Here is a 19,265-nt window from a genome sequence, read left to right as displayed (position 1 = left end):
ATAGACTTACAATTTTTCATTGTTTAATTTAGTATTATCCTAGTAAATCAGGAGAAATTAGGAAGGAAGACCACCAATATTCTGGAATGATTACTGTTTTACAAGTATAATGCAATGAAATAGAAATGAAAGTAGCTACAAAATCCAATAAGGCAAGTGTATAAATAAGATCATGTTTGTTAAAAGTTTTAAATACCTAGATATTTTATGAATTCATTTGTCATCGGTATTTATAAGAATGAGGTTCTCATACTGAAATATTCTCTGAGCTTCAGTGCTAAGTCATTAACTGGAGGACAGCTGTGTACAGGTACAGAGCATGTGTCTCTGTAACTTCTTTTTCTAATCAATCAGAAATAACAACTCTTAAGATTAGCACAAAGGATTTATCATTTGTGGCTCTGAGGTCTTACTAATTGAAATAAACTGTCTTTCCTGTATAGTCTTCATGTCTGCCATCTTGGATATGTGAGTCTGGGAAGAATAGTGTGTTATGCTGTATCCTGAGGGCACATCAAGCATTAGCAGTTTCAATTTTCCTGTTTCTCCATTCAAACATGTAAAATTACAAAATTAATTCAGAAAAGTTATGTTAATTTTTCTGCAGAGGCTGTTTTGTGAAAAACCTTCCCAGTATCTTTTCTCTGTTGTTATGCTCACCCTTCCAGTGTTTCTATGGATGCTACAGTCAACTGTCACCATCTACCAACAGGAGTGGATTTATGAGCCCCCCTAGAAACTGTGGGAAGAGAAGCCTTCAACATCTGTTTGTTTGGGGTTAATTTTAATGTTTCTTATCACAGCCTACTTCCTTCTTGTGGATACTCAATAAACACTTGAAAGTTGCACAAAAGCCTCTCACCACCTCATTTCTAAGGGCTTTGTTTCTTAGAATTACACTGCTTAGGTCTGACGGCCATTTTTCCTATTCACAGAGCTGAAATTAAAGCAGGTTAGGCAGTATATGTTTCACCAGTAGATCCTTGTGAAGCTAAAACCAGCCTGCAGCTTTTGACTGGTAAAAGCAGAATCATATTTACTTGTCTGCATGATCCTTGTTCTATTGAGGAACAATGGCTGGCCCAGGGAGTCAAGGTGTAAACCGAAAACTACAATGGCTTATTGACTGAACTGAAATGGAACAGAATATAGTCATCACAGAGGAAGCATGGTTTTCATTAAGTTCTGTGAAAGCCTTCAGCTCGGTGTTTAACAATGAAGCACAAAGGGCCCAAAATCATAATAGTCAAATCTGAGATCCATTCTGCTGTATACTTCAGATAAGATATTGAATTGAATAGAATTACTCACTTGGAAAATTAGCACATATTCAGCTGTTCACAGATCAAAGGTTTTAAAATTCAGTCTTCTGCATCAATAAAACACAAGCTTAAAGTGCACATAATAGAACTTGTACGTTGCAGAGAAAGTTGCTTAAGTAGTAATGATATTCCTGAAATTTAAATTTCTGGAAAATAAATTTAAAAGTGTATTAATACAAAACATTATACCTGAACTCATACTCAAACCTTGAATAACTGCTCTGATAATTTTCTCCTTCTGTCTTTCTATGCTGTCTAACGTTAGGAAGTAAGAGTACTTAAACAAAAATGCAGGATAAATATGACAGAGGAAGTACATTTTTCTTAAAGCCTAGAACCAACATTGTATTTTGCTAGCAAGACAGTTTACAAGACTGTTTTAAATTACTGTAAACATTTTTAAATGTGACTACCTCTCAGAACTGGTTATAAGAGAAAGATAGTACTTTTTAAAAGATGCTGCTGTAAACAGTGACATTAAAGTAAGGATATTGACAATAATGTAAGGAAGCAAGATGAACTGGAAGCTAATTCATTACATAATTCGTAGTTAGTATTTACAAAGCTGTTTTCACTATGTAAGGCTTTTTATATTTCAGAGTTTGAAAATGCTGGCATGGAAATGTATCATTATCACATATAATATTGAACCTCATAATCATATTCTAGCTTTTCCAGTAGGATGCTTGAGACACGTGAATTCTGGAGGGTATTCATACAGAAGTCTAAAAGACATTCAGGTTAAAAATTGGAAAGCTTATTCATTTCAAATATATCTTTTGAGTTCCAGAAGGCACAGAACCTGAAATGTGTAAAAATTTGGGAAAGCTGAAAAAGTCTTCATCTGATCTCCACTTTTTTGTGTGTGTGCACGTATTATAAAGTGATTAATCTACTGTTTGTTCCATTTAGTACAAAGCGTATTTAATACAGTATATTTTCAGGTTTGCATGCATAGTATTATGGACTTGGGCTGGTAGTAGAGTCATTCAAAATATACTATTGCAATAATTTAAGGCTAAGGATATCTACTCCCAAGTCCCAATCAGAAGTAATTTATTAGGTAACCGTGTATCTTACTGTCAGTGCTTATTGATACTTGGGTAAGGATATTATGGATTAGTGGGTTTATATCTGCACAGATCAAATTCCTAGCAACAGTAGGAACAGCCTGATGCCTTGAATGCATCAGATTCGGTGTCTGTAGTGTAAAGGAAATTTGTGCATCAGGACTGAATCTGGAACATACTGGGTTTTCTGTGCTTGTGTTCGTGTCACACATTAATAGACTCCTTGGATTTCTGCTTTGATTTACAATACACTGAGAACAAGGTGAGTCCTGAAACTAACGCTACTTTTCATGAATGAGATGATCAACAATTTTGTGCATCATGCTATGCTCTTCATGTAAGGACTTAGAAATTTATTCTGGAAAAAATAAATAGATATATTTCTAGCTAATTAAAATAAAGGATAGAATAAATAAATGATAGCAACATTACTTGAAGGTTCTTTAAATAAATCTTCCTTAAAACTTCACCGGTATATTTGGGAATTTAAACAAAAATCACTACTTGTGTGAAAAGACAACTAAACTGATTAGTTAGTGGATTCCTGCATGATTGTGTTAGGATTTATCAGCCTTATACCCCTGTAAAAGCTGGTTCTCATGATGGAACTCTCAAAGCAAAGGCATGCTCTAGTTCATTTTTATTGCTTCTCCTGACTGAAGAAAAAGCCTGTACTTGACACGGATGCAGCAAAGACCATTATGGTAGAGACAGATATTAGCCTCACATTCTATACTACTAGAATAAAATTTCAAGAGGTAAAAAACTCCAAACAAACAACTTTGATATGTCTTCAGATGTCAGAAACTTTCATCAGTGACACTCAGTTTTACCTTGAAGATAACACATACTTTGCGTGAGCCATTCTCAAAGAATCTGAATGATGTACTTAATCTTAAACCATGAATTGATCATCAACACTTGGGTTTGTTACAGAATGTCATCAGTGGAACTTGGTATTCTCTGTATGTTTAGTAATCTCTTTTCGTGGGATATGGATTAATATTGAGGTTTTTTTGGTTCTGAAGCCAGAGACCTGTGAGCCTTCCAAGGGTTTTTAGCCAAGAAGGCTATTTACTGAAGAAATTGGGTCTGCTACTGCATCTGAAAAATTTCTCTTGTTCTGTAATTGCTCAGGGCCTGGTAGTGGAAAGTCAGTGTATAAAACATGTCAGGTATTGTATAAGTGCCCAGATTGGTGCTGGGTTAGAGGCACTCAGGTGTATGCTGCTTTTGTCATTAGATGTCTCTTGACATTCTAGTGTGTTTTGGTAATGATCCTTGATTCAGAAATGCAACTGGAAAAATCATTAATGCTACCTGATCAATTTGATTCCAACTTATCAATCAGTAGTTTAGAAAAGGATTAAAATTCTATAAACGAGAGCAACCAACAAGGGATGTCCAGACAGGAATCTTACTGTCTTTAAAGCATGTGTTAGAAAAATGAAACAAAGATGTTGAGACAAATGTACTGGCATCCACTGATTTTCAGAAATGGTGGTCTACGGTTTCCAGTGCACACTTTCCTTCTTTTTGATGTGCTGTATTAAAGTATTAAGTCTTAGGTATGCATCAGATTTTTCGCTTGTTTAGCTTCTGAAATCATACAGTCTATTGGTCAAAGTTCTGTGGAGCTAATCTCTGGAAATTTTTATAGCCTTGTGGAAGCTTAATATAGTCTGAATTGACCTTTTAGCATGATCTTTTTAATAGGTCAGGTATTTTTAAAACAGGAAAACCTGCATTATATCAGTGTTCAGTGGCTGACCTTCGTTGTAGTTGAAAGAAAAGCATTTCTACAAGTATTGTTAAGATGATATGCTAGAACAGATGAAATTTTCTTCTGACCTGATCTGTTGTGATATGTCTATAGGCAAAATGCATTCCAAGTAATTGCTGTGGATGGGGTTTGCAGTGGAATAATTCAGTGTCTCTCCGCTGAAGACTCTATTGACTGGCTACAAGCAATAGCAAGTAACATTTCCAACCTCACAAAGCACAATGTAAGTATGGATCCAAGTAAGCCACAAGGTTTCCAATCATATTTGACTATTACTGTCATAAAAGCCTAATGGGTTCACACACAGAATTATCTGCATATAAACAATGCTTGAGGCTGTCTGAGAGAAGTCAGCTCAAGTTTGTCATCAAATCAGAGAGAAATCATTGTGAGAAATCATTGAATGGGAAAATATTCTTCCCTGCGGTCACATAGTTCACTCCATTGCTATCAGAGTTATTCACTTCTTAGCAGTACCATCTAGGATTAGAAACAAAGACCAGACACACAGGAGGAAGCCAGGTGTGATGGGTGAACACATATAAAGGAAAAAATTCTGTACTTTTTTCATAGTTTGAGAAATCAAATCTATATTGATGCCTGCTCAGCTGGTGCTAAAGAAAAAACTCCGGAGCAGTTAATTAGGGGTGAGATAAGGAAAGGGTTTAATTGTGCCAAGGCAAGAGGTGTTACAAGACGTGTGCCCAGCTGTGCCCGAGATGTTACATTTTATAATATTATCTGTCCAATCCCGTGTGTGTCCACCCCGTAGCCTTTGCTCTGGACCGCCTTGGGTCCACCCCCTGAGAATTGGATCTGGGGGCTTTTTCAGACCACCTCTTCACCATCTTCATCATCTTCAGAGCACAAAGGGTACATGGTCACCTAATTCCTGACTCCGTTTTGTTATTCAGGCCTTGATATGGGTGTTCTCTAAACAGCCTAGGCCTTGCCTTGACAAGAGACTAAACATTGCCACTGAATTCAGGGGTAGATTTGATATGGGGAGCATAGAAGGGGGTAAGAGGGTTAAGGAATGTGTAAACTACTTGTATTACAGAGAAAGGGAGTGAGGGCTGCTGCTTTTAAAGTCTACTTCTACTACTTATAAAACTTAGAAGGCTTACAAAAATTAGAAAAATAAATACTAATAGGGGCTTAAGGCATCAGTATGAAGACTGGTATAACAGATCTGAATTAGATTTTAGGTGTGTTTAGGTATCATTTAACACGAGGAGAATGGCAAGGCGCTTCTGTGATATAGATACAGATATTCATTATCAGCAATGATTAAATGCATTTAAGCTTCGTGCACTGTGCTTTATGATCTGACCTTGTGGGAGAGATATCTCTTTTTATTGAAGCAGGAATAAGTCTTATGCAAAAGTTTTGCCAAACTACTACTAAGACTGGTTGAAAGATTGTCTGGACTTTCCTGGGAGGTATTTTGCATTTGATAGTGAACATGTAGTTTTCCCTGTAGAAGTCTGTATGATACCTTTAGAGGTTTTCATTAAAAAGTACAGAACACATGGTTAACTCCATTATTTTGAATTGAGTTATAACAAGGAAGTCCTTGAGGATTTAATTTATATTCTCTCAGATTTTCTTAAATCTGCTTTAGCTTCCCAAATCTGTCTCTGAATTTGCTTTTGTTTCAAATACAGGGAACATATTGAAGGAAGTTGTATTTCTTGGAGATTTGTAATCAAAATGCAAAACTATGTTCCATCTGGCAGCAATATGTAAAAGTCATTGTATTATGAAAATGTGACAGACATGAATTCATCCACCATCTGCAAGCTTCCATGCAGAACCAGCGAACTTTGTGGCTATTTATTCATCCTTAAAATGCTGTTGCTATATAGAGCCTTTCTTGTCTTACTCGGTATCCTGAAAATTGAGGCGGCTGGGTTTTTTTCTCTTGCCATCTTTGGTTCAGTCTAGTCTATTAATAGTTCCTGCTGCCTAAATCAGCATACTTTTTTGCTTATAACAATAGACAGAGGCACCTAAATTTTATCTGATAACACTTTGATAAGACTATAATTATGGTTGCTTTCAACATTTATGTTTGCAAACTTGAATTTTGGTATTGCAATGTTATTACATGGTCTGAGTACCACTTATAATTCTACACTAGTTTCCATAAAATACAGAAAGAATTCATCTAATGTTTTTAAGAGGGAAATAGTAAACTATGCAACTATTATACCAATCTTTGTACTTACTTTGTCACGAAAATATCCTGTAAAGTAATAATTTCCATGAATCTACTTTTAAAACTGTCCTACTTGTTAATAGCCCTTATGAATTTATAGAAACCAATGAGACTCTCTTTCCTGTAATATACTTTTCTTTTAAATTGTCAGTTGCCAGAAAAAAAATAGTTATTTGACAACGTATGTGATAAGTGAATATAAGAAACGTTATGAACACAGAGGAGAAAAAATTAAACTGTTGCTCACAACATTGATTAGATGAGATTAGAGGTCCCTATATTTTCTTTCTTTACAAATGGTTATTGACATATACATACTGTTGATGTTAGCATTTTTTCCTCTGAGAGAGGCATTTACTCACATTCTTTCTTATTGTGGCATCTGACGCCAAAGAAACAAAGAAGATAAAGGAATTTATTTGAATTTTTGGACAAGTTGACTGAGTTTTAGTATCAATTACCTTCTTATTTCTATCCAGGGATTACAGAAAATAATTTGTTTCATTTAAATACTGTGTAGCTCATAGAAGTGTTAACTAGCATTCTCTTTCTCACATCTACTTTTTGAAAAAGAAGGAAGCAGACAGAAAGCAGGAAAAAGTCTATAAAAACTACATCGTTTCTGAAAGCATTTCCTTTACTAGTGTGTCAAGTCTGGGCTCTGTAGATTTTGGTGGGATTTCACTTGCTAACTTTACATGTCTTAAAGCAGAACATCTCGAGTGATTCTTATGATTTATTTTTGACATCTATTTTATAATGAAATTAATTCCCTCAGGACAGGACTGTCTTTCCTTTGACTGGTAAGGGACTCTAGGGTGGTGAGTTCATACTTGATACCTAGGGAGATATGTATATTCTGTCACTGTTTTCTTTGAGGGGCCAAAGCAAGTTTGTCTGAATAAATCTGATAAAGAAATACCTGGATATTTTTGAGAAAAAAAAAAAGCATACTAGTCTTAATCAGAAAATCTGAATTATTTTACTTTTTCACACACAAGATGGTTTAAAAAAAATTATCTGATGGTTCCAACCCTGAAAGTGAGTGTGTGAATTACATGCCCTATGCTCTCTCATATGTATCTTACAGTTGTGAAATGTGGGTCCCTAGCTCCCCAATACTACATTTGAGCCTATGGGCCAATTAAATTTTTGTAAGAATAATGTCAAAAACTCTTCTCTTATGATCTAATATGTCCACACCTGACACCAAGGTGATGCAACTCAGCTGCAGTATCGTCAGCATAGCCAGTATCTACCAGAGAGCAAGAAGATAACAAAAATGCTGAAGTAGATGCAAAATCAAAATGCCTTGACATTATCACTGTCTTTGAAAGGCAGTGTTGCTAACTGAATGGAGGCTGGAAGATGGTGTCTGCAAGCAAACCCCTTTTATACTGCAGTGGTTAGACTACCAACCATTGTACGATATGACATAAAACTCATATCATTATGCAACAAAATATTACAAATTTAATACAAAGATATAGAAAATTATATTCTGGCTATTCAGAATAGATTAGAAAAATCAGTATGCCAGCTGATGTAATTAATTTCAAATTTCCATCAAAAGACAGACTTCAGTTATGAACTCTTTCTTTGTATTCAGGAGATTAGAACAAGTGTCCTCCAGTGTTTTAAAAATACTGAAAATTATACTGCTAATTTTAATTTCTTTAGCTCCCAAGAAACACTCTCTCATATGAGGTAAAACACATCCCTTTAAAATTACAAAAGATGACTTGACTTGTATATTGACCAAAATGCATGCTATATACATGCACTGTTGGAAGTGACTTAATATTGCACTGTAATTGATGATGTGATGTGTTGATGGGGAGGTACAGAGACAAAGCAAACAATCAATGTGATCAAAGCAATGTCCCATTTATTATTTAAATCAGTTAACTTTTATACAGTTTAGTTTGTTCAGGGTACATGCTCACAATAAGGTGATTGGATAGCTCAGTCTCTGCACGCATCTAATGTCTACAGTTCATTGGACCTGATGTTCTGTCCACGTGACCTGAAATCATTCTTGGCATACAAAGCCCTTCCTAATTAATCTGCCTTTAGGGGCTTTCCGAAATCTGCAGGTGTACCTTTATCTCTAGTTTCTCATAGCTTTCTTACTATAAACATATTATGTTCTCAAACCATATAACTAGACACAAAGCTAACAAGTATAAACATCGCATATTTTCACACAGTCTAGTGGCAGTCTGAAAAATAAAAGCTAGACACGATCCCAGTATGGGGGAACTGGAATAGTTTATTGAACACAAGAACACTATTTTAAAGGCACCTGAGGTTGGACATGTTAATGAAGGGGACGAGTTATGTTAATTATGGAATTACACAAGTTTTTACTGCAATTTCTAAATAGTTAATTTTTCTTCTAGTAGGATTACATGGGGGATAGAGGGATTACAGGGGTTTAGACATGGTTTGATACAATCATCTCAAAAGTCTTTTTTGATTTCTGCTGGAGCCAGGCTTGATCCATGAGGTAGAACTTTAACAGGTCTTGTGAGAAGGGTCCAGCTCCTTCAGATCACGAGGTTTTTGTCAGCCCTTGTTTTCCTTTGCTGAAAGCTGGGTTTGGGCTCCTACACAGTCTATAAGTATAAACATTGCACCGCTTGTCACTTCTAAAATCATGGTAAGCAAGGCCTACAGAGTGCAGGAAAAATTGTTCAGAGAAATCTCTCTGTTCCAGCCACAGTGATGAACCCATAGAGACTATTCATTTCCAAAGATGGGTGCCATCTGTGTTAAAATTTTACCAGTTTTATCAGTAGCCTCAAAACCCAGAACAGTTATATTAAACCCCTAAGTTTCAGGTAAGCGATCCTGATACTGGAGTTAATGTTCTGAAATCTGAATACGTTAAATTGAACCCGGGCTTGGGAACTCTGATTCCTGTATGAACTGATGAGGCTCTACGTCTTTTTGTTGCAGTCCAAAGACAACTGAAAAGGGAACAAGCTGCTGCTTCTACCTTTTCTTGCTAATGCTCCAAGCATAAATTTTCAGTCAGCTGTTCAATCCAGCAATTAATTATTTGCCTTTCCATGAACTTTTAAAATCTATTAGTTTCTGTGGTAATTGATACTGAGTTCTATTTTTTATCATCTATTTTGTTAAAGAGTTGTAGGATGACAGTATCCAAAAGGTCATGTAGCTTTTAAAGAAATTACACTCTGGAACAGTTTAAGAAAATATTCCAAAATCATGTGTTCTGTAAAGAACCACCAGCTGCCAATGCATCCTTAATTTTTTTGCTGCAATTTTTAAAGGCACTTAATGCAAAATTTTTAGTACAGTAGACGTCAGAAATTTTAGATCTTTTAACAAAAAAATAATAAAAAAACCCCCAAACCACATTTGAGCTAGCATATTCTAGGATATAGCTTTATAGACTCTTTGAGGATTTTTCCTCCCTTTGTCACTCTTGCCCATTGCTTTGTCTGTGGCAGGTTTTTCTATAGTGAGGGCAATGGTACTTCTTTTCCCTCTCCTCTTCCATCATTTCTGTGGAAAACACTGCAACAGTTTTACATTTATGCTTCCTACCTTGAAGCTAGCACTTGACAGCAGAGAAATAACATGAACTTCATCAAACAGGAATGACAGACAGCTGAGGTAAAATTGCTAAGCAGGAGGTGGCAAAAAGTTTTAAGATTATCTAAAGAATGCTCATAAGATCTTGCAAGATACAGTTCACAGTAACTTCACTTTATCCCATCATGGTACATTTTTCTGGGTAAAATAACATGTATCTGTCAAATTAATGAGGCACACATTGATGGTAGAAGCATAGCAATAGCATGAAAGCAATAGGATTAAGAGGTCTTCAATGGAGTATTGGCACAGCATAGGTGTTTTTCAGAACATAAACCTTTGTTCTGAACAAAGTTTAAAAGTTCAGTTGAAATCACGGCTTTAATCATATGCTTAAAATGTAACCCCTAATGAAAGATACTGCTACTAAGAGGACAAATATATTTGTCTTTATTTTCACTAGAGAAAAGTAAACAATAATACTTTCTCTTTACAATGCTGAAGTTTGGGTACAGGAATTAAGTCACTAGGTAGAAGAAGAAACAAAGAGTACAAAACAGGAGAAAAAAACCCAATTAGAATAATATGATCTGTTCCACTTGTAGAAAGAATAAAATATCACAGGACTACATTCAGTGTTAGTAAAGTTATTGAAATAAATAGTAGTATATGTCTCATTTTTCTGGTGGATGCTACCGCCAGTAAGAACATACTAAGGAATATTGGATTACATAAATGTCACTCATATGAAATTAACAGATTTTGCATTTTAATTTTGTAGTTAAAATACAATGGCAAAACATCAGAATCCTCTAATGTTAATAATTTTGGAGTTCTCAGGGATTATATATATACTTTTAGATGCCCTATGATCTGTGTATTACAATAACATTTAACTCTTGCTGGTTACTATGAATATTTGGAGAAAATGCAAAAATGGCATTATTACTATTGAACCTCTTATAGTAGTATATTTTGTACAAGTGGAAAAGTCAAGTACTGTCTGTAATTTAGAAGTTGAAAGCATTATAAAATGAAGACTAAGCAGAGAATTATAAGAAGTCTAAAAAGTATTCCTAATAGAATATTTTATATACATTATTTAATTTCCCCAAGACACAAATACTCAGATAAATTGGACATTATTAGATAAATGTACATTCAACACTTTTTTTAAGCAATATTAGCCATTCAGGTGTTCACAGAGCTCTGACACTTTAATTTTTTGTTCTGCATTCCATTCTCTACCTCATAAAGGGAAGCTTATACAGGTAGTTATTCCAGTACTGATATTTAGATCTCTCTAGGAACATTTAAAACACAGACCTGGATACACTTGTAATATACTGATGCTTTTTTTTTTTCATATATGATTCTCTTAGGGCATGTAGATATAAATGAATAAATGAAGTCCGTGCAACATCAGAATTACATAACTTAAATGTAACTCAGATTTTTCCTCACTTTTATTTTTTAAATGTAGGCTGTTATTAGCTGCATATTTAAAAACATGTCTGTTTCTATGTCACTTTTATCAAGTGTTATATATGGCCTTGTCTCATATTTACTTACACTTTTGGAAATTTGAGACGTCTTATTTTACAAACTTTTTGCTTGTAACTTATTTAAAGAATTGTGGATAATTTTGTATCATCTTGGGTGTGCTGATTTAGCTACAAAGAAAGTTAAGTATTACCAAATTGTATTGCTATTGCTCTGGTGTATTTCATCTGCACTTTTATAATGTACCTGAGTTTAAATGACAATGCAGCAGGCCAAAAAAATAGTGCATGAAAAGATTTCTTTGAGAAATATTTATTCAAGAATATTTATTCCAGAATAGTCACCTTATCTGGGAAATTTGTAGCAAGAAACTTCTGTCTTCATAGTTGGACTATTTGCTATGACACATTCTGATTATGGTGACAACATTAATCATAAAGACATGCAGTCTTGCAGTTTTGCTTTGGAATGCATTGTATAAACTTAAAGTAGCTATGATAGGTTTTCAAGTGAAATTAAATTTTCTTTCTCTGGTTCTCACAAATTTTACATCTATTCATGCTATCTTTAAAAATATCTTTACTCTTTTGCTGTATATAAGTACAAAACTCTTGCAGCTGTCAATAATATCTCATAAAATATTAACATCTGTATTAGCATTATATATAACTCTCAAATACAATTTAAGAGAAACAATGTCCTTAGAAACAATAGAATCAAAAGCCCTTCTTTTTAAATTTACCTTTTAAATGTAAGCCTTTAAAAAAAATCAATGTTCTTGTAGAGAGAATATTTCTGCAGTTTTATATATGATGCTCTCGCACAGTAAAGAATCCCTGCACTTCAATTCACCCGATTCTGTATGGAGTCAAAATAATTTGTAGCCTTGCAGTAGTATTTGAATAAAAGAAAACATCAATATTAAATATGTTCTTTAATCTATGCAGGATTTATATTAAGCTCTGAGACTCTTTCTCTCATTCCATTATTATTGAAGGCTTAATTAAGACATTGTAATAAAGACTATAATCTGTTTAGTTACAAGACACTTTGGACTAATGTGATACTTGCTCTAAACATTCCACCCTGGGGAAAGGTAGCAAGGAGCCTGCCATTTAGAATAGTTATAAAAAAGCCTCTTGGTTGATTTTAAGTGGCAAAGGAATGACAACGGGAATAAAGGAAGTAAGAGCAGTCTAACTGGGAATGCAGGTAAGCAATTTGGGGTTTTGCAGAGAGGCAACACGTGGAAGAAGAAAGGACTCATTATAAGTCGCCTTTTTGTGCCAAAATGCTTAGCTATCTTTTTGTTGTGGTTAGAGACTTCCAGCTACTGTAACCTAGTTTTTGTTGTGCAGTAAACTGTTCAATATTCCACAATTGGTTTATTTTCAGTGAGAGTGTGTTAAAAGTAGCTGTTGAATCACAAACTGTTGTTGATAAAATAGCAACTGGGAAGTGGGAAGCTAGGCAAGAATAACCTTTCTTTTTGTATCCTTTCTCTTTGCTTTCTTAAAAAAACCACAACAAACACAAATATAATTATTCATATTCAAAGCAGCGTTGTCTTGTTTTGACATCCCTTTACTCTTACTCACTTTTAAAATATATTTTTAAAAGGTGGCTATGTCAAAAGTTTAGCTTTTCTTCCACAACCAGAGAATTAAAAGAAGAAAAGAATTAAAAGAAATGGAAATGCGCTCAAAAAGCCATAAAACACCTCAGGGTATACATTATTAGTAGCCTAATGTGTTGAAAGCACTTTTCCATTTGGTTGTCTTGCTTCATAAAGTGCCATAGACAGCAAGTGCACTCAAATAGTGCACAGATTATATTTGCCTGAGGAAGAGAATGGAATCAGAGAAAGAGTCAGAGGTGTGGGGGAGAAGAGAGGAATTTCAGTCATTCCAGGACAGGTTCAAGAGGTTAGAACAAACAAGCCCCAACAGGCAAAACAACAAATGACTACTAAGCTGCAGAGGAAATGAGCCCCATATACTCTGGACATGCCACTACTCTGCTAACAAAAGGTATGAAACTATGTGACAATTTTCTTACCTCCTGAAAATAGCTGGGGTAAAGTGGCAGACATCTGGGGGGAAAGTCTGAAATGTCTGAAATTATAGCTGTGCTGATCACCTGTGTGGGCACCAACAGGATTGCAGGGTTGTTTTGTTGAGGTTTTTTTCACCAGTTTGTTTATTTCAGAGAATGAGATAATTACATTCAAAACTTGATTAAAAGAGGTAATTTCATTGAGGTGGTGAAGTCAAGCTTGAAAAATTGAGAATGAAGCACCTTGTTTCATTCTCATTTCCCAATGCATGGTACTCCTTATTGACTTACTGCACTGAGAAATTATAAATTTCCTATGGAAATCTTACTTTCTTGAACTTGTTATAATGGCTGTTTCTGCTTTTCTCCTTTTTTTTTCTTTTTTTTTTTTTCTTTTTTTTTTTTATTTTAAAACACTTTTTAACAACTTTACAGGCTAAAAAAAGGTATTTTCCTAATTGTACCAGTCAGGAACTGTAGTACAGTGAATCAAAGGAAAACTTTCTTTGGTGAATTTATGTAATACCTTGATACAACTTTTGGCCTAAATCTGTAAAAAATTTTGGCCTAAATCTGTAAAACAATTCTGTGTTGCTCCATCTCTTTCTGAAATCAAACCTGCAATCCTCTACTATATGAAATGATGTCTCAGAAGGTATTAATCACATATATTTGATTTATATTAAAATGACTATACATTTTTATATTTGATGCATGTAATCAATTTTTTATTCCACAGTTTTGCTTTTCTGATGAGCCAGTTATCAGTTATGCTTGGGTAGTTTGTCAAGAGAGCACTCGGTGTGCTAAACAGTACATAAAGGGATCCTGAATTCTATTTTGATATGAGACCTCCTGTGATAGTAAAGGTCGTTGCTAATTTTTAGATACAGAGCATGAAGAAATCATAAAATACCACTGGAAAGGAGGCAACCAGGTAGTTAAAGAATGCCTGTTCATCTCACCTGTGACTACTTAATGGTTCAGTGTCATAAAATACAACATAAAATGCAAACAGGGAAAAATTTAAAGTGTGTTAATTCTTATGCTTACTTTTAGCTGTATTAGCAGAAAGATGATGTAATAATGCAAATAGAGAATTTAGCTCTTTAACAAAATACATTCCAATTTTATTCTTAAGGCTACTTTTTAAATGTCATGAAGAAAACCTTATTTATATTTCTAATTACTGTTCTACTGCTCTTCCAGTGTGATGCATTAAACCCACAAAGATGAGTAAAAAGTGGTTTTGCAGCCCATTGTGTCCATTATACACTGACAATTCAAATAACAAAAATAATTTTTTTCTCTAGGTCGAATTCTTCAGAGGTAGATTTAAATGTGTGCAACTAACCTACACAGGTGTGATTTATTTGCATGTTTCATAGGTTTTCTGTTTGTACAGGTGAGGAATCTTAATAAAAAAGCAGAATAAAATAGTATATGTCCAAATTCCAAAAATGTTTATAAGTCTGTTGGTGAATGATCACACAAACTTGTGGTTTATTCTGGGGAAAAATTTGTTACTTGCTTCTCAGAATATATTGTTTTCACTGTATTTATTTCCTAAGGCCAATTTTAAGGTAATAAAAAGGGTGAAAAACTTCCTATGGTGTGTCAACATGCTGAGGCTTCTCACATAATTCAGTTCCTTTAACATTGTCAGAGGAGTTTCAGCAGTTCTTTTTTCTGGTATCTGATTGCCAAGGAACTTGACTTCTCTTTTTATACCTACTTGCTTGTAAAAACATAGGAATTCAATCTAATTTAGCTAAACTAAATTAGCTAACTAACAGCTAAATGTTAGCTGTTTGTCCCTAAAAAGCAAGATCCTCTCCACCCAAATTCCCTGTGTAGTAAAGGGATATTAAAAAAATGTCTTTAAAACTTGAAGGAAGTGAACCAGTCCTCCTAATATTGGCAGTTACTTCTACCCCATTAACTACATAAAGAATGCAGATATCTCCAGAGGGTAATTCCATCTCCTGGAATTAAGTACCTACCTCTCTCACTTCTAATAGGAAATGGCAAGAGGGTACTTTAGCATAATAGCCTACAGGTTGGAAGAGTCACCCTGACATGAGAGACAGGATCTCTCTGTGTTAGTCAGCCTGCAGCCCGGTACCATCTGTCTCACCGCTGGCCAAAGGATGTCCAGAGACAGAGCAGACTCCCCGTACTACAGTGTAGCTTTTAATTTTTTTACAGATATTTAACCCAATTTATTTCACTAATTTAGTAAACAGTGAAATCCCACAAACAGTTGTTTTAGCATGACTGAAAGGCGGGGAACATAGGGTGGGTATACAAGCAGGAAGAGAAAAGTCAACATAAATTTCTTCAGCCAAGTTTTCCACGAAAGAGGAAGATCAGCAAAAACAGGCCTCATGTAGATGTCTTCAACTTAGCAGCTGGGGATTTTCCATGTTTGTGAATGTTGTAGTCAGATAAACCTTCTTTACGCTTTTCCTTTCTTCTGTCTTCCTTTGCAATTCCCAAAAGTTTTAAAAACTAATGAGAATGTCTTTCAGGTTTTGAGATCAAATTTAAATCCATGCTTCTTGAGCTGCTCTCACTTCATAGGAAGTGTTCTGCACCATTTTGGAGTGCTGAGACTTCTTAATTTGTGACATAATTTGTGTGAAAAAATAGCCCACATTGCTTTGGGGAAGCCAGACTGATGCCAAATATTTGAGGTTTTTTCTGGTTTTGTTTTGTTTTGGTTTGTTTTTTTATTTTTTCTTTATTAGCAATGGACTTAATCATTGCTGAATAAAGAGTGTAAATAAAAATATTTTTTGCTTTTCTCTTCATGTTTGCTTTCCCACTCATTGTGGCTGCTGTTTTCACTTCCCAGGTGCAGATATACCTGGGGAAAATTATAGCCTTAGTACAGCATTATTATTGTATGGAGAAAATACAAGTTTTACTGGACATTTCTATATATATTTGCTTAATATTTCTTCACTGGAATACCAGCCTATGGCTGCTGTTTAGATTTAGAAGAACTCCTAGTATCCATTGCATTGAATGCAGACACCTTTTTTACTGTCTCAGGTACCCTTTTTCCTGCGCTAATGTTATTAGTCACTTGCATGAATTATTCTGAGGGGTTGCAAAGATTTCTTTCTTTTCGTGAGATACTCCAGATGTCTTCCAAGAAAGTAATGAAGTTTATTATTGTAAGAGGAGCCATGGAAGTGCAAATGCAAATATGAAGTAAATCTCAAAGGGCATTTGCTTTATTAAATTATGTACAAGTGACCAATGACTACATATGTGTCTGTGCTTTCACCTCTACATATTTTTATAAGATGCACTTGTTAGATAGAGTGAATATATTATTTTAGCCACTTGTTTTGTTCTTTGCCAGACAGAAAAACACAGGCACCTACTCATAAACTTATATTTTAATAGTGTGTGCATTCTATTTAAATGTTTATCTCATTTTGTAACAGTAGCAATATTAATTTTAAAGGATTTCCTTTTTTTACATCATAAATAGAGTGGTTTCCAAGAGGATATAAGTCCTTAGGCTGACATAACCCCTATGGAGTTGTGGAGCTAACATTCTTTTTCAGTTCCTCCTTAAATAATTAATAAATCATAGTGTTTATGCATGTTTGATACCAGAAATATTTCCTTGACCACATTAGCATAAACAGGCCTTTATATTGCTGTATAAACTATAAATTTTAAAATATTATAGCAAGAAAAATCCTAAGAGGCTGTTGACAAGCTGTTTTAAACAGATTACTTTTAAAGTTATTTGCTTAATTAGATAGTCAGTATACCTCTCCAGACTATTTAGCAATGTATGCCTGCACCTTAATGAAGCTAGCTGCTCTTGCTGCAGCACTATGAATATTAGCACATTCATTTACCAAGTAGTTACAGAATTCAGGAAAATATTGTATGTAATCTGAATAAAAAAAGAATAGTCTCTGTTGTTCAAATAGCGACTAGAACTCTCTAGAACATCTAGGCTTGCAGATGGTTCTATCAGTAAATTAATTTTCCATTTACATAACTGGATAGGTTGCAGGTCAATCCTGGCTTAGAGCAATTATAGCTGTCTGACTTCTATTTAATCTTCTGATCCAAACCCCACTTTTTAAATTCATAGAAAAAATCACAACAAATCACATCTCATGCATTTTATGCTTATATATTTTTAAACCCTATAGACAGCCTCACAGAAACTTCCCACTTGCTCCTGGTTATAACACCATACATTCTTTACAATGGGGTGACTTAGAAGGCAGTTTGCATCTTGACTAGGTGATCAGCAAATAATAAAAAATTCAACTGGCCACACTGCTGGTCTCTGTAGCTCCGCTGGCCATGTTGGTTTTATGTTGGCAAGCTACAACTCTAAAGCATGCTTTTTTTTGCTTTAGACTTGAATAGATGAAAAACTTCAGCTCCAGAAACATTACCCTGTCAGCTAAAAAAAATCTTACTTTTTTTGTGGGTTGGTGTCTTCTATCCCAAGCATTAGAAGATAAGAAAGTTAATATTAATAATGAGATTACTTTCAACAATGCAATCTTTTTATCAGTGTCATCAGCTTCTTAGTAGTTTTTTATATTGTCTCTCTTTGTTTACTACTGTTATTTCAGTAGTATTTCCTGGAGAGCACAAGGGAGTCTACCAATATAGCATCGCTATTACTGAATAGCTTCTTTTACATTTTCATATATGAATACTTTTATAATCAGAAATCAATAGATAGCCATATTTTCCATAAGATGCATACTCTAGTAGTCCACTGGATAGAAAATAAAGTGCAAAAAGGGAAATGGCTAAATGACGAACTCTTTATTATCCCAAAACAGAGGAAAGAAATAGCAGAGTAGAATTTGTAACTAAGAGTGGGCTTTGGAAGTATCCCTTGACAATGCAGAACCAGAATGTGGTAGGACTAGATGAGATTTCCTCTGTTGGGAGGCTATAAGAGTGAAAATAAATAGTTTTTACATACACCAGTGATAACAGAGAGACCAGGAAAAGGATTGGTTCACTGCGTACTGAAAAGAAAATTGTTGGCAGATAATGGCAAGAAAGTCAAGGTATTGAATACTCTTTTAGATCAGTATTTACTCAGAAGTTCATTTGTAAAACAGATGATTGTCACCATTCATAAATGTGACACAATTTTGAATAAAGTCAGAACATGTTAGAGACTAGAGAGCGTACTAGGTATTCATTAATGCGAAGCATTTTAGATTTACACATTCTCTATAATTCCAACTATGTCCTAATTACATTACTTATAACCCAAAAACGATTGAGCTTCTGTTGTAAATCCATTTGCTGAGTACAGGAAGTTTCTAAATGACATCAATAGTAGTAAAGCAGAAGTTACAAATTTTTTGTGGCATAGAAAAACCAGTGCATAGGGTTTCAGGGTACAAACTGTCTTTATATAGCTTTATTTCATTACTACTTTTTTTCGATCATGACCAGCTCCAAACTAAATCTTTTGCAAATAATGTGTTAATACCCACCTAATTACTGCTAAGAACAGTCAGTACTCATAGTGAAGGAGTAATTATATATTTGATGTAGGAATTACTGCCTTCATTCATCTTCAGAATTTTCTTCTAGGGCTTTGAGCTTATGCTCTCACAGCAGCCTTCATCGTTATGAATAGGCATATTATTCAGATACTTAGTTGCTTTGTTCAGTTTAATTTCTTAATACACCATTTTGATATATATTGCTATTTTAAGTGATACCACAAT

General features: G+C 34.5%; 1 protein-coding gene across 4 annotated transcripts in view; it reads left to right on the top strand.

The window, feature by feature from the left end:
• The window catches only part of SNTG1 (syntrophin gamma 1), a 346,324-nt gene that overhangs the window by 235,221 nt on the left and 91,838 nt on the right, over window positions 1–19,265 (top strand). For all 4 annotated transcript variants that reach the window (XM_032701856.1, XM_032701874.1, XM_032701865.1 and 1 more), the window contains one exon: window positions 4,269–4,398. In XM_032701856.1, coding sequence (XP_032557747.1) covers window positions 4,269–4,398 — 130 coding nt within the window. The remainder of the gene's footprint in view (window positions 1–4,268; window positions 4,399–19,265) is intronic.

This window comes from Chiroxiphia lanceolata, chromosome 1 (assembly GCF_009829145.1).
Source record: "Chiroxiphia lanceolata isolate bChiLan1 chromosome 1, bChiLan1.pri, whole genome shotgun sequence".
NCBI classification, from domain to species: Eukaryota; Metazoa; Chordata; class Aves; order Passeriformes; family Pipridae; genus Chiroxiphia; species Chiroxiphia lanceolata.
This window is presented reverse-complemented; position numbering and strand designations above follow the sequence as displayed.